Raw genomic sequence first — 13,604 nt, 5'->3', positions numbered from 1 at the left:
CCCAAGACATTCCCAAACCACTCTTCCCCTTTACCCTTAAGCTTCCTTTTACTCAGAGCCAAAACAACCAGGTTCCTTTCCTCAAACATTTTCTATCTCTCCTTTTTTCACATCTTGGTTACATCCACACACATTTAGACACCCCAATCTGAGCCTTCGAGGAGGATGAGCTCTCCCCACGTGACTCCTTCTTCTGTTTACCATTTTAGAAAGTTAAGAAAATACAAAAATACCAAAATACAAAAAATACAAAAGAAAATATATATACATATATATATATATATATATATATATATATATATATATATATATATGTATATATGTGGTGCCTCCAGTTTCTTTGCCATCTGAAGTTTGCATCAGCCTTCACTCCTGCCTGCAGTAGCATGCTTTCCGACATGATTCATGAGCTCCTCTTCGCCAGCGGAACTACCTTGGCCACCAGTGATGCTACTACGTTTGTGAATCAAAAACCATTGCAACACAAACCTCGTCAGGTGGTAGTGTCCCGCAGTGTATCGAGAGAGACTTCCCCAGAACTTTTTTAAAGGGGAAGTAAATGTTTATAGTTGTGTTACTGGAGTGATAGTTTTTTTTCATACATGGTGCTTTGACAAGAAAATAGTGAAATTGGAAAAAATGTAGCTTAGACATTGAAGCTTATTGATACAGTGGTTAAATTGATGAGAACTACTATTGACTTTTGTGTAAATAAATTAAACATTTCCTTTTTCCATAGCCAGAGGTTGAACCATTATGTGACATTCATTTTTTCTTTTCATTTCAAGCTAGAAGTTTCAGTTTTCTAAATTGTTTCTTACATTTTTCATATGTATATATATGTATGTGTGTGTGTGTGTGTATGTGCGTGTGTGTGTGTATGTGTGTGTATGTGTATGTATATATATGTATATTATCCCTGGGGATAGGGGTGAAAGAATACTTCCCATGCATTCCTCGCGTGTCGTAGAAAGCGACTAGAGGGGACGGGAGCGGGGGACCAGAAATCCTCCCCTCCTTGTATTTTTTTAACTTTCTAAAATGGGAAACAGAAGAAGGAGTCACGCGGGGAGTGCTCATACTCCTCGAAGGCTCAGATTGGGGTGCCTAAATGTGTGTGGATGTAACCAAGATGTGAAAAAAGGAGAGATAGGTAGTATGTTTGAGGAAAGGAACCTGGATGTTTTGGCTCTGAGTGAAACGAAGCTCAAGGGTGAAGGGGAAGAGTGGTTTGGGAATGTCTTGGGAGTAAAGTCAGGGGTTAGTGAGAGGACAAGAGCAAGGGAAGGAGTAGCAGTACTCCTGAAACAGGAGTTGTGGGAGTACGTGATAGAATGTAAGAAAGTAAATTCTCGATTGATATGGGTAAGACTGAAAGTTGATGGAGAGAGATGGGTGATTATTGGTGCATATGCACCTGGGCATGAGAAGAAAGATCATGAGAGGCAAGTGTTTTGGGAGCAGCTGAATGAGTGTGTTAGTGGTTTTGATGCACGAGACCGGGTTATAGTGATGGGTGATTTGAATGCAAAGGTGAGTAATGTGGCAGTTGAGGGAATAATTGGTATACATGGGGTGTTCAGTCTTTTAAATGGAAATGGTGAAGAGCTTGTAGATTTATGTGCTGAAAAAGGACTGATGATTGGGAATACCTGGTTTAAAAAGCGAGATATACATAAGTATACTTATGTAAGTAGGAGAGATGGCCAGAGAGCGTTATTGGATTACGTGTTAATTGACAGGCGCGCGAAAGAGAGACTTTTGGATGTTAAGGTGCTGAGAGGTGCAACTGGAGGGATGTCTGATCATTATCTTGTGGAGGCTAAGGTGAAGATTTGTATGGGTTTTCAGAAAAAAAGAGTGAATGTTGGGGTGAAGAGGGTGGTGAGAGTAAGTGAGCTTGGGAAGGAGACTTGTGTGAGGAAGTACCAGGAGAGACTGAGTACAGAATGGAAAAAGGTGAGAACAATGGAAGTAAGGGGAGTGGGGGAGGAATGGGATGTATTTAGGGAATCAGTGATGGATTGCGCAAAAGATGCTTGTGGCATGAGAAGAGTGGGAGGTGGGTTGATTAGAAAGGGTAGTGAGTGGTGGGATGAAGAAGTAAGAGTATTAGTGAAAGAGAAGAGAGAGGCATTTGGACGATTTTTGCAGGGAAAAAATGCAGTTGAGTGGGAGACGTATAAAAGAAAGAGACAGGAGGTCAAGAGAAAGGTGCGAGAGGTGAAAAAAAGGGCAAATGAGAGTTGGGGTGAGAGAGTATCATTAAATTTTAGGGAGAATAAAAAGATGTTCTGGAAGGAGGTAAATAAAGTGCGTAAGACAAGGGAGCAAATGGGAACTTCAGTGAAGGGCGCAAATGGGGAGGTGATAACAAGTAGTGGTGATGTGAGAAGGAGATGGAGTGAGTATTTTGAAGGTTTGTTGAATGTTTTTGATGATAGAGTGGCAGATATAGGGTGTTTTGGTCGAGGTGGTGTGCAAAGTGAGAGGGTTAGGGAAACTGATTTGGTAAACAGAGAAGAGGTAGTAAAAGCTTTGCGGAAGATGAAAGCCGGCAAGGCAGCAGGTTTGGATGGTATTGCAGTGGAATTTATTAGAAAAGGGGGTGACTGTATTGTTGACTGGTTGGTAAGGTTATTTAATGTATGTATGACTCAGGGTGAGGTGCCTGAGGATTGGCGGAATGCGTGCATAGTGCCATTGTACAAAGGCAAAGGGGATAAGAGTGAGTGCTCAAATTACAGAGGTATAAGTTTGTTGAGTATTCCTGGTAAATTATATGGGAGGGTATTGATTGAGAGGGTGAAGGCATGTACAGAGCATCAGATTGGGGAAGAGCAGTGTGGTTTCAGAAGTGGTAGAGAATGTGTGGATCAGGTGTTTGCTTTGAAGAATGTATGTGAGAAATACTTAGAAAAGCAAATGGATTTGTATGTAGCATTTATGGATCTGGAGAAGGCATATGATAGAGTTGATAGAGATGCTCTGTGGAAGGTATTAAGAATATATGGTGTGGGAGGCAAGTTGTTAGAAGCAGTGAAAAGTTTTTATCGAGGATGTAAGGCATGTGTACGTGTAGGAAGAGAGGAAAGTGATTGGTTCTAAGTGAATGTAGGTTTGCGGCAGGGGTGTGTGATGTCTCCATGGTTGTTTAATTTGTTTATGGATGGGGTTGTTAGGGAGGTAAATGCAAGAGTTTTGGAAAGAGGGGCAAGTATGAAGTCTGTTGTGGATGAGAGAGCTTGGGAAGTGAGTCAGTTGTTGTTCGCTGATGATACAGCAATGGTGGCTGATTCATGTGAGAAACTGCAGAAGCTGGTGACTGAGTTTGGTAAAGTGTGTGAAAGAAGAAAGTTAAGAGTAAATGTGAATAAGAGCAAGGTTATTAGGTACAGTAGGGTTGAGGGTCAAGTCAGTTGGGAGGTGAGTTTGAATGGAGGAAAACTGGAGGAAGTGAAGTGTTTTAGATATCTGGGAGTGGATCTGGCAGCGGATGGAACCATGGAAGCGGAAGTGGATCATAGGGTGGGGGAGGGGGCGAAAATTCTGGGAGCCTTGAAGAATGTGTGGAAGTCGAGAACATTATCTCGGAAAGCAAAAATGGGTATGTTTGAAGAAATAGTGGTTCCAACAATGTTGTATGGTTGCGAGGCGTGGGCTATGGATAGAGTTGTGCACAGGAGTATGGATGTGCTGGAAATGAGATGTTTGAGGACAATGTGTGGTGTGAGGTGGTTTGATCGAGTAAGTAACGTAAGGGTAAGAGAGATGTGTGGAAATAAAAAGAGCGTGGTTGAGAGAGCAGAAGAGGGTGTTTTGAAATGGTTTGGGCACATGGAGAGAATGAGTGAGGAAAGATTGACCAAGAGGATATATGTGTCGGAGGTGGAGGGAACGAGGAGAAGAGGGAGACCAAATTGGAGGTGGAAAGATGGAGTGAAAAAGATTTTGTGTGATCGGGGCCTGAACATGCAGGAGGGTGAAAGGAGGGTAAGGAATAGAGTGAATTGGAGCGATGTGGTATACCGGGGTTGACGTGCTGTCAGTGGATTGAATTGGGGCATGTGAAGCGTCTGGGGTAAACTATGGAAAGCTGTGTAGGTATGTATATTTGCGTGTGTGGACGTATGTATATACATGTGTATGGGGGTGGGTTGGGCCATTTCTTTCGTCTGTTTCCTTGCGCTACCTCGCAAACGCGGGAGACAGCGACAAAGCAAAAAAAAAAAAAAAATATGTATATTTTTTTTTTTTTTTTTTTTTTTTTTTTATATATATATATATATATATATATATATATATATATATATATATATATATATATATATATCAGTGGATTGAATCAGGGCATGTGAAGCGTCTGGGGTGAACCATGGAAAGCTGTGTAGGTATGTATATTTGCGTGTGTGGACGTGTGTGTGTATACATTGTGTATGGGGTTGGGTTGGGCCATTTCTTTCGTCTGTTTCCTTGTGCTACCTCGCAAATGTGGGAGACAGCGACAAAGCAAAAAAAATAGGTATAAAAAAATGGGGATAGGGGTGAAAGAATACTTCCCACGCATTCCTCGCGTGTCGTAGAAAGCGACTAGAGGGGACGGGAGCGGGGGGCCAGAAATCCTCCCCTCCTTTTTTTTTTATATATATATATATACATATATATATATATATATATATATATATATATATATATATATATATATATATATATATATACGTTGAAATGTATAGGTATGTATATGCGTGTGTGTGGACGTGTATGTATATACATGTGTTTGTCGGTGGGTTGGGGCCATTCTTTTGTCTGTTTCCTTGCGCTGCCTCGCTAACGCGGGAGACATCGACAATGGATGGGGTTGTTAGGGAGGTGAATACAAGAGTTTTGGAAAGAGGGGCAAGTATGAAGTCTGTTGTGGATGAGAGAGCTTGGGAAGTGAATCAGTTGTTGTTCGCTGATGATAAGGCGCTGGTGGCTGATTCGGGTGAGAAACTGCTGAAGCTGGTGACTGAGTTTGGTAAAGTGTGTGAAAGAAGAAAGCTGAGAGGAAATGTGAATAAGAGCAAGGTTGTTAGGTATAGTAGGGTTGAGGGACAAGTCATTTGAGAGGTAAGTTTGAATGGAGAAAAACTGGAGGAAGGGAAGTGCTTTAGATAGCTGGGAGTGGGTTTGGCAGCGGATGGAACCATGGAAGTGGAAGTGAGTCATAGGGTGGGGAAGGGGGTGAAAGTTCTGGGAGTGTTGGAAAATGTGTGGAAGGCGAAAACATTATCTTGGAAAGCAAAAATGGGTATGTTTGAAGGATTAATGGTTCCAACAATGTTATATGGTTGCGAGGCATGGGCTATAGATAGAGTTGTGCGAAGGAGGGTGGATGTGCTGGAAATGAGATGTTTGAGGAAAATATGTGGTGTGAGGTGTTTGATCGAGTAAGTAATGAAAGGGTAAGAGAGATGTGTGGTAATAAAAAGAGAGTGGTTGAGAGAGCAGAAGAGGGTGTTCTGAAATGGTGTGGTCATATGGAGAGAATGATTGAGGAAAGATTGACAAAGTGAATATATGTGTCAGAGGTGGAGGGAACGAGAAGTGGGAGACCAAATTGGAGGTGGAAAGATGGAGTGAATAAGATTTTGGGTGATTGGGACCTGAAGATGCAGGAGGGTGAAAGGTGTGCAAGGAATAGCGTGAATTGGAATGATGTGGTGTACCGGGGTGGACGAGCTGTCAATGAATTGAACCAGGGCATGTGAAGCATCTGGGGTAAACCATGGAAAGTTGTGTGGGGCCTGGATGTGGAAAGGGAGCCTGTGGTTTTGGTGCATTATACATGACAGCTAGAGAGTGAGTGTGAACGAATGTGGCCTTTGTTGTCTTTTCCTAGCATTACCTTGCACACATGTGGGGAGAGGGGGTTGTGACTTCATGTGTTGTGGGGTGGCGACGGGAATGAATAAAGGCAGACAGTATGAATTATGTACATGTGTATATATGTATATGTCTGTATTTGTGTATGTATATATGTATACGTTGAGATGTGTAGGTATGTATATGTGCATGTGTAGACATGTATGTATATACATGTGTATGTGGGTGGGTTGGGCCATTCTTTCATCTGTTTCCTTGCGGTACCTGACTAACGCTGGAGACAGTGACAAAGTATGGTAAATAGATAAGATAGAAATAAGATTATATATATATATATATCCCTGGGGATAGGGGAGAAAGAATACTTCCCACGTATTCCCTGCGTGTCGTAGAAGGCGACTAAAAGGGGAGGGAGCGGGTGGCTGGAAATCCTCCCCTCTCGTTTTTTTTTCAATTTTCCAAAAGAAGGAACAGAGAAGGGGGGCCAGGTGAGGATATTCCCTCAGTGGCCCAGTTCTCTGTTCTTAACGCTACCTCGCTAACGCGGGAAATGGCGAATAGTTTGAAAAAAAAAAAATATATTTTTTCATACTATTCGCCATTTCCCACGTTAGCGAGGTAGCGTTAAGAACAGAGGACTGGGCCTTGGAGGGAATATCCTCACCTGGCTCCCTTCTCAGTTCCTTCTTTTGGAAAAAAAAAAAAAACGAGAGGGGAGGATTTCCAGCCCCCCACTCCCTTCCCTTTTAGTTGCCTTCTACGACATGCAGGGAATACGTGGGAAGTATTCTTTCTCCCCTATCCCCAGGGTAGAGCAGACTTTTCCTCCTGATATATATATATATTTTTTTTTTTTTTCATACTATTCGCCATTTCCCGCATTAGCGAGGTAGCGTTAAGAACAGAGGACTGGGCCTTTAAGGGAATATCCTCACCTGGCCCCCCTTCTCTGTTCCTTCTTTTGGAAAATTGAAAAAAAAACGAGAGGGGAGGATTTCCAGCCACCCACTCCCTCCCCTTTTAGTCGCCTTCTACGACACGCAGGGAATACGTGGGAAGTATTCTTTCTCCCCTATCCCCAGGGATATATATATATATATATATATATATATATATATATATATATATATATATATATATATTATATATATATATATATATATATATATATATATATATATATATATATATATATTTTTTTTTTTTTTTTTTTTTTGCTTTGTCGCTGTCTCCCGCGTTTGCGAGGTAGCGCAAGGAAACAGACGAAAGAAATGGCCCAACCCACCCCCATACACATTCCTTGATTCAATCCACTGACAGCACGTCAACCCCGGTATACCACATCGCTCCAATTCACTCTATTCTTTGCCCTCCTTTCACCCTCCTGCATGTTCAGGCCCCGATCACACAAAATCTTTTTCACTCCATCTTTCCACCTCCAATTTGGTCTCCCTCTTCTCCTCGTTCCCTCCACCTCCGACACATATATCCTCTTGGTCAATCTTTCCTCACTCATTCTCTCCATGTGACCAGACCATTTCAAAACACCCTCTTCTGCTCTCTCAACCACGCTCTTTTTATTTCCACACATCTCTCTTACCCTGACGTTACTTACTCGATCAAACCACCTCACACCACACATTGTCCTCAAACATCTCATTTCCAGCACATCCATCCTCCTGCGCACAACTCTATCCATAGTCCACGCCTTGCAACCATACAACATTTTTGGAACCACTATTCCTTCAAACATACCCATTTTTGCTTTCCGAGATAATGTTCTCGACTTCCACACATTCTTCAAGGCTCCCAGAATTTTCGCCCCCTCCCCCACCCTATGATCCACTTCCGCTTCCATGGTTCCATCCGCTGCCAGATCCACTCCCAGATATCTAAAACACTTTACTTCCTCCAGTTTTTCTCCATTCAAACTCACCTCCCAATTGAATTGACCCTCAACCCTACTGTACCTAATAACCTTGCTCTTATTCACATTTACTCTTAACTTTCTTCTTTCACACACCTTACCAAACTCAGTCACCAGCTTCTGCAGTTTCTCACATAAGTATAAGTATATAAAACTGCTAACATATGCCTTGCATGTCATAAAAGGCAACAAAGAGGTGCAGGGGCAGGAGGCTGAGTATCCTCCCCTCCTGTATTACTTTCTAAGAAAAGGAGGGTAGGAGGGAGCTGAATGAAGATTCTTTTCCTTCAAGGTTTATTCATCTGTTCCTCATACTATGGATGAGATGTATGCTTGAATTATATCAGACACAGTCGTCCTTTTTAAATGTTGGTCCTTATGTTTATTACTTTCAAGAAAAAGGAACAGAGGAGAGAGTTATGTGAGGATTTTTTCCTGAGAGGCTTATTCATCTGTTCCTGTTGCTTCCTCTTAGCATATAAAGAGAATAAGGCATATTTTTGAAATCTTTTTTGAAACATAGCTGATGTTTTTATGTACTTGAGGTCTTATCAGTTATGGGCCATCGTATACTATATATATATATATATATATATATATATATATATATATATATATATATATATATATATATATATATATAGTTCTATAGTAGGTGAGAGTCATGTCTTGGTTTGTGACAGAAATACCATCAGCTCCTTGTTAGTCAGTGAATGCTTTGAAAAGATTATGGTTATATGTGTTCAATCACAGTACAGAAAGACTCTTTCCTTGGTTAAAAGTTTAACAGTTTTGAGGCAAAGATGATTGAACACAGCTCTTTCCACAGGCAAGTGATAATTGTGTTGACACAGTTGGAGAGCAGTGGGGGATTCAGCATTGCTCACCGTCTTACCCACCGCCCCTCCCACTCCGCTGGTCTTCATGACTGGGGCCCACCAGGCACAAATCATGATCCTGCCATTGATGGCCTCACCCATGGCCTTCATTCACCCAGACCCATATGAAAGTCCATGATTATTTGACAACATCAACCTGCATGTCAACGTTTCTGTAGGACTTTTCATGATGGAAACTTGTTGATGATCTCTTGTGGTACATGGCCTACCTTACCTAGACTGCCCCCACTATGTGATACTCATGTTTAGTGAACTCAATCAGCATAGGAGGTCTAATATTCTGTATCAAAATGATCTCCAAATATTTCTGCTATATACAGCTGCCAGGTACCTGCTGATTGCTGTTTACTGCTGCCAGATACCTGCTGACAAAAACTGAATTCCGAAGGAAGAGCAGAATAACCAAGTAGTGACAAAGTAATTCATTGGCCAGTTATGCTGTTTTTAGATCATTGGTTATTTAGCATCCTTCCCAGCCCAAACCATATCCTAACATGAAATTTTTACTTGTACAACTTTTATATGGCAGGCTCTGTAAATTCTATCTGTTCATAGTATTTTTAACTTACAGTAAGTTTTAAACAGGGTATCATTCAAAGCATAGAAGTGGCACTGTAATGATTTGTGTTGTGAGAGTCTTTGAGTGTAGTGGTATGCCAGTGGTAAGAAGCTATTATTGTGAATATTGTGACAGAAATGATACCAGTTTGAGACAGGTGATTCATTTAGTGACTGGACAGCACCATGTTGCCTAAGATTTGCATTACACATGACAGAGCAAGATGTAATTTTCATTATTCATGTTTCCCACTTCCTGGAAAGAGCTATCTTTCTGCACTTGGGACTGTGATAGGGAAAGAATGAAAGGTGCAGGTTTAACTGATATTGTCACCTGTGTTTTGTCCTTGGCTTCAGACTTCAGAGATCAACTGCCATTGTAAATACCAGAAGTCTTGTAGCCTAGCTGAGTTCTATGTTGGTGAGTGAGTGAAGTGGATTGTGTGCTGTATCTTAGATACACTGGTTATTCATCTTCCATATTTTTATTTATTTGGACCAGGTGATGGTATTAATGATTTTATGTATTCAAGTAAAGAATGTCAAAGGTATTATTCCAACTTTTAGATTCTCTAGGTTTTGGTTTTGTTGACGTTTATGATGGAAGTGTGCAGTTAGCTTGAACTATTTTCTCGATTATTCTCTTACCAACGAAAAATCTTATGTAAGTTTATGTTACAGCAGATTTTGATCGAAAGAAATATCAAATCTGTTAAGGAAGTGCAAAAATCAAGTAAGGTAAAACTTAACTTCCTTAGATGTGTAAGTAGCTGGTGTTAGGCTGTTGAATACATAGGCCTTGAACACCTGCTTAATCACCAAAGTTTAGTTATTCATGAGTTGTTCATTAGTAATTTCTCTATATTACCATGATCTTGAAGCATATAAGTTATGTAAAAGGTAGGTATTCTACAATTCTTTATAAATGACATTAGGATCTTTTCATGAGAAGAGGTTAGCAAGAGTGGTCCTGATGTTATATGTCATGAAGGCTCTTGTTCCTGTTTCATTGAGATTATGATAATGAATGCCAAGAAACATTATAGATATGAGGAGATAATCTCTACTTATAGGTTGCAAGCATACTGATGGCATTTCTAGTTAAGGTGATGGTAGCATCCCATTGTGATTACTGAAGTGATAGTTTGTATACACTCCTGGGTCAGTATTTGTTAAAAAGCCACTAGGATGAGAAACACTTTACATATCTGCAAAGCATGAATGACTCAGGAGCACAGTTCTAGTGTAGATTTGTATCCAGTATACATATGTTGTATGCTCCATGTCCAGAGTAGCCTGTGACCTGATGTTTAGAACAACATGAGAAGATCTGGAACATTACAACTTTGTATATGTTTTGGTATATCTTTCCCTTGTACTATATACAGTATACTCTGGTATGTATTTAGTGACTTATTACCTAAAAGAATAGAATCACTAGTATTGTTAAGTCTAAAGAACATAAAACCAAAAAGTCACATTAAGCTTCACATTTTTGTGCAGTCATTTGTGAAACTGCAGAAGTATTTAAGATGCCACATTAATTCCTTTGTCATACCCCTCAGAATATGTCTGAGTAGATGGTCAAGTGCTGGACACTTTATTGGCCTAAAGCATAGTATGTAAGAGACTGGAGATCAGAGCCCAGACTTCTTTGATTTACAAAAAAAAGGTGATCAGTGGTTGGCTCCTGAGCCAGACAATCAGGTGATTTTTCCTGAGTTGTGCCTACCACACTTACACTGCCTAACCCTAGTCATACTGTAGGGTATCAGTAACTTAATGATGGTTTAGAATTTATTCATGTATTAATGTGGTATGACTACACTTTGTAAACAAGTAGAGTTGAGGAACTCACATTGTTGTTAATGCCAGTGAAAATTACTGAATCACTGTTGCCATGAAGATTCTTAAGTTTAGTATGAATAAGGACATAGATTCTGGTACTGTACATCCACTATGTGAAGAATTTGGGTGCTGCTGCATGTGTGTTGTGTTTACATGTGATCTTGCCTTGATGACATAAGACAGTTTAGATATATGTACAAATATGTGCCATTAACTGGAGGTGTGAGATTGTTACACCTCTTAATGGCAACAATTTAATTCTTACCTCCGTTGACTGAGATCCTCATCATTTCCCTCACCATCATGTAGATATGTTAATAAAGAATCCATATATTTTAGATCATTAGTGACTTGTAAGTGAATGTTGATAGCACATGGTCTTTCAAGCACACTTTGGTCAGATTTGCACAAAGTGGTGCAGACAGTCTTGCTGCATATTCCTAATGTTTTCATAAAAAATTTTTTGTAATGATTTATATTTTCATTTACAACTCATGATTAAAAGGGCATTATAGTCTATCATGCTAATGGCATTTATTGTTGTGCATTATAATTTTGTGTGTAAAGTTTTATAGAAATTTTGAGGGATTTTTTTTTGTGTGTATATATATATATATATATATATATATATATATATATATATATATATATATATATATATATATATATATATATATATTATGGCTAATGAAATGACTAAGTACTGTTATTTAAGACTTTTATAAGGAGCATTATATAGTAAAATATCTTAAGTAAAATTCTGATGGTAAATGACAGATTTAGTGAAATACATTTTTGTTACAGGATAATATTAGTTGTGAAACTAAAGTATTGATTTAATTATTTTTTTGAAAGTAATGTTGCACTAATCCTGGAAGTAGCTAAATGTCATTTTGTTTTGTTTAAAAGTTATTCTTGTTATAGGGATTATAATGATACAATGTGTTATGCATTAGGTATAAAGCTACATTACTGACCGATTTTTTCTTCTTGATGTGTACTGTTTAAAAATGGGAATTTAGTCTATGTAGATGATAGCACTCATAAATGAATCTGTAGAACAGTTACTTAATTCAATAAGGAAGTCAAAACTCTTCCTAAAATCAGTCAACAAGCTAATACCACTAAACAGTTTATTTGATTGAGGACATGTTTTTGAATGTTTGAAAGCAACTGCATTACATTAGGGATATTTGAAAGTATTGCAGCATTGCAGTTGTGAGACATTGCACTCATTCTGGCAAATTTAAAATATTGGAAACAGGGCTATCTTGCATAATGACGAAAGGATATTTTCGAGGTTCAGGGAAACATTACACTTTTACCTTTTTTATTATAGTTTAAAGGTTAGGTTTAGAAGATTAGTTCTTTATTGAATAAGTTTGTTTAGTTAGATGTGAGAAAAGCTTGTTGTTAGATTTTAGGAATAATTTATAAATAATACTAATTGGAATGTTGAAGAAAATTGTGTGGTTTGGACAGCACAGGTGGGAACAAAAATGGTTTAGACAAAAGTACAATGTTTGTTGGGGGTATAAGGGAGAGGTTTTTCGAAAGTTTGGAGGATTATGCAGAAGTGTGCAGGGGTCTAGATTTCTGCATTAGACTTATGTGAGCGAACAAATTATCTTTGCATGTCCAAGAGGCTGCATTATCAAGAAGATGCCAAAAGAACCTGAAGAAATTGAGAACAAAAATCCATGTACTAATACATGACAGGTTTTTAATATACTCACCAAGTGGAAACCAGTAGCTCATCATTTATAGCTCACTCTGTGTTCCTTCAGCAGGCGAAGTTTTCTTTCAATGATTAACTTTTGTTTAGGCATAAGTAGGTCATATTTAATCATCAGTCTAATACTACCTGTTTCTCTTGGAGTATATATTTTTGTAAGCCTCAGATATATTCATAGTTTCAGATATTTACTTAGAATTTGCAGAATTTGCCCTAGACCTTGCTGTATTGTTTGAAATTGCACAAGAATTTGATCATTCCTTCATTTAATACAGTAGATATGTTCTTAAAAAGTTGACCAGCAAAATTTCTGTCAGTAAAATCATTTTCCCATTTACTTCCATTATGTAAATGGAAACATGTTACTGCAGAAAAAATTGCTTCCCTACAACATGATAAAAGCAAATCTAAGAACAGAGAAAACACATGTAAGTTCAGTATTCTTTTTCATATCTCTTTGCTATTTCCTGCTTTAGCATGATAGCATGAGATACAGATGACTGAGTCTTTTAGGAAAAATTGTCTCTTAGCTATTTTCTCAGTTCCTACTTTTGGAAAGTAATAATACAGAAAGGGAGAGTCTGTGGGCTGCTCTTGCTCCTCTACAACACTCGAGATATGTATGGATAACAGTCTTTCTTCTCTGTTCCTGGGATTGAATATTCATAGTAATGTAAAAGATGAGGCACAAAAATGAAAGTGATTTTTTTAACAATCAGAATTTGCTGAGAGCTGAGGGAGTTAGAGGTGCTGCCTTGAATGTGAAACCCAT

At 38.9% G+C, this 13,604-nt stretch overlaps 1 protein-coding gene across 1 annotated transcript in view; it reads left to right on the top strand.

The window, feature by feature from the left end:
• The window catches only part of sol (small optic lobes), a 193,110-nt gene extending 181,424 nt beyond the window's left edge, over nucleotides 1-11,686 (top strand). The window contains exon 14 of the mRNA XM_071680008.1: nucleotides 8,622-11,686. Coding sequence (XP_071536109.1) covers nucleotides 8,622-8,799 — 178 coding nt within the window. The 3' untranslated portion in view covers nucleotides 8,800-11,686. The remainder of the gene's footprint in view (nucleotides 1-8,621) is intronic.
• Nucleotides 11,687-13,604: the final 1,918 nt, after the last annotated feature.

The sequence above is a fragment of the Panulirus ornatus genome, chromosome 30 (genome assembly GCF_036320965.1).
Source record: "Panulirus ornatus isolate Po-2019 chromosome 30, ASM3632096v1, whole genome shotgun sequence".
NCBI lineage: Eukaryota > Metazoa > Arthropoda > Malacostraca > Decapoda > Palinuridae > Panulirus > Panulirus ornatus.
The sequence above is the reverse complement of the archived record's forward strand: the minus strand, read 5'-3'. Positions and strand labels throughout refer to the sequence as shown.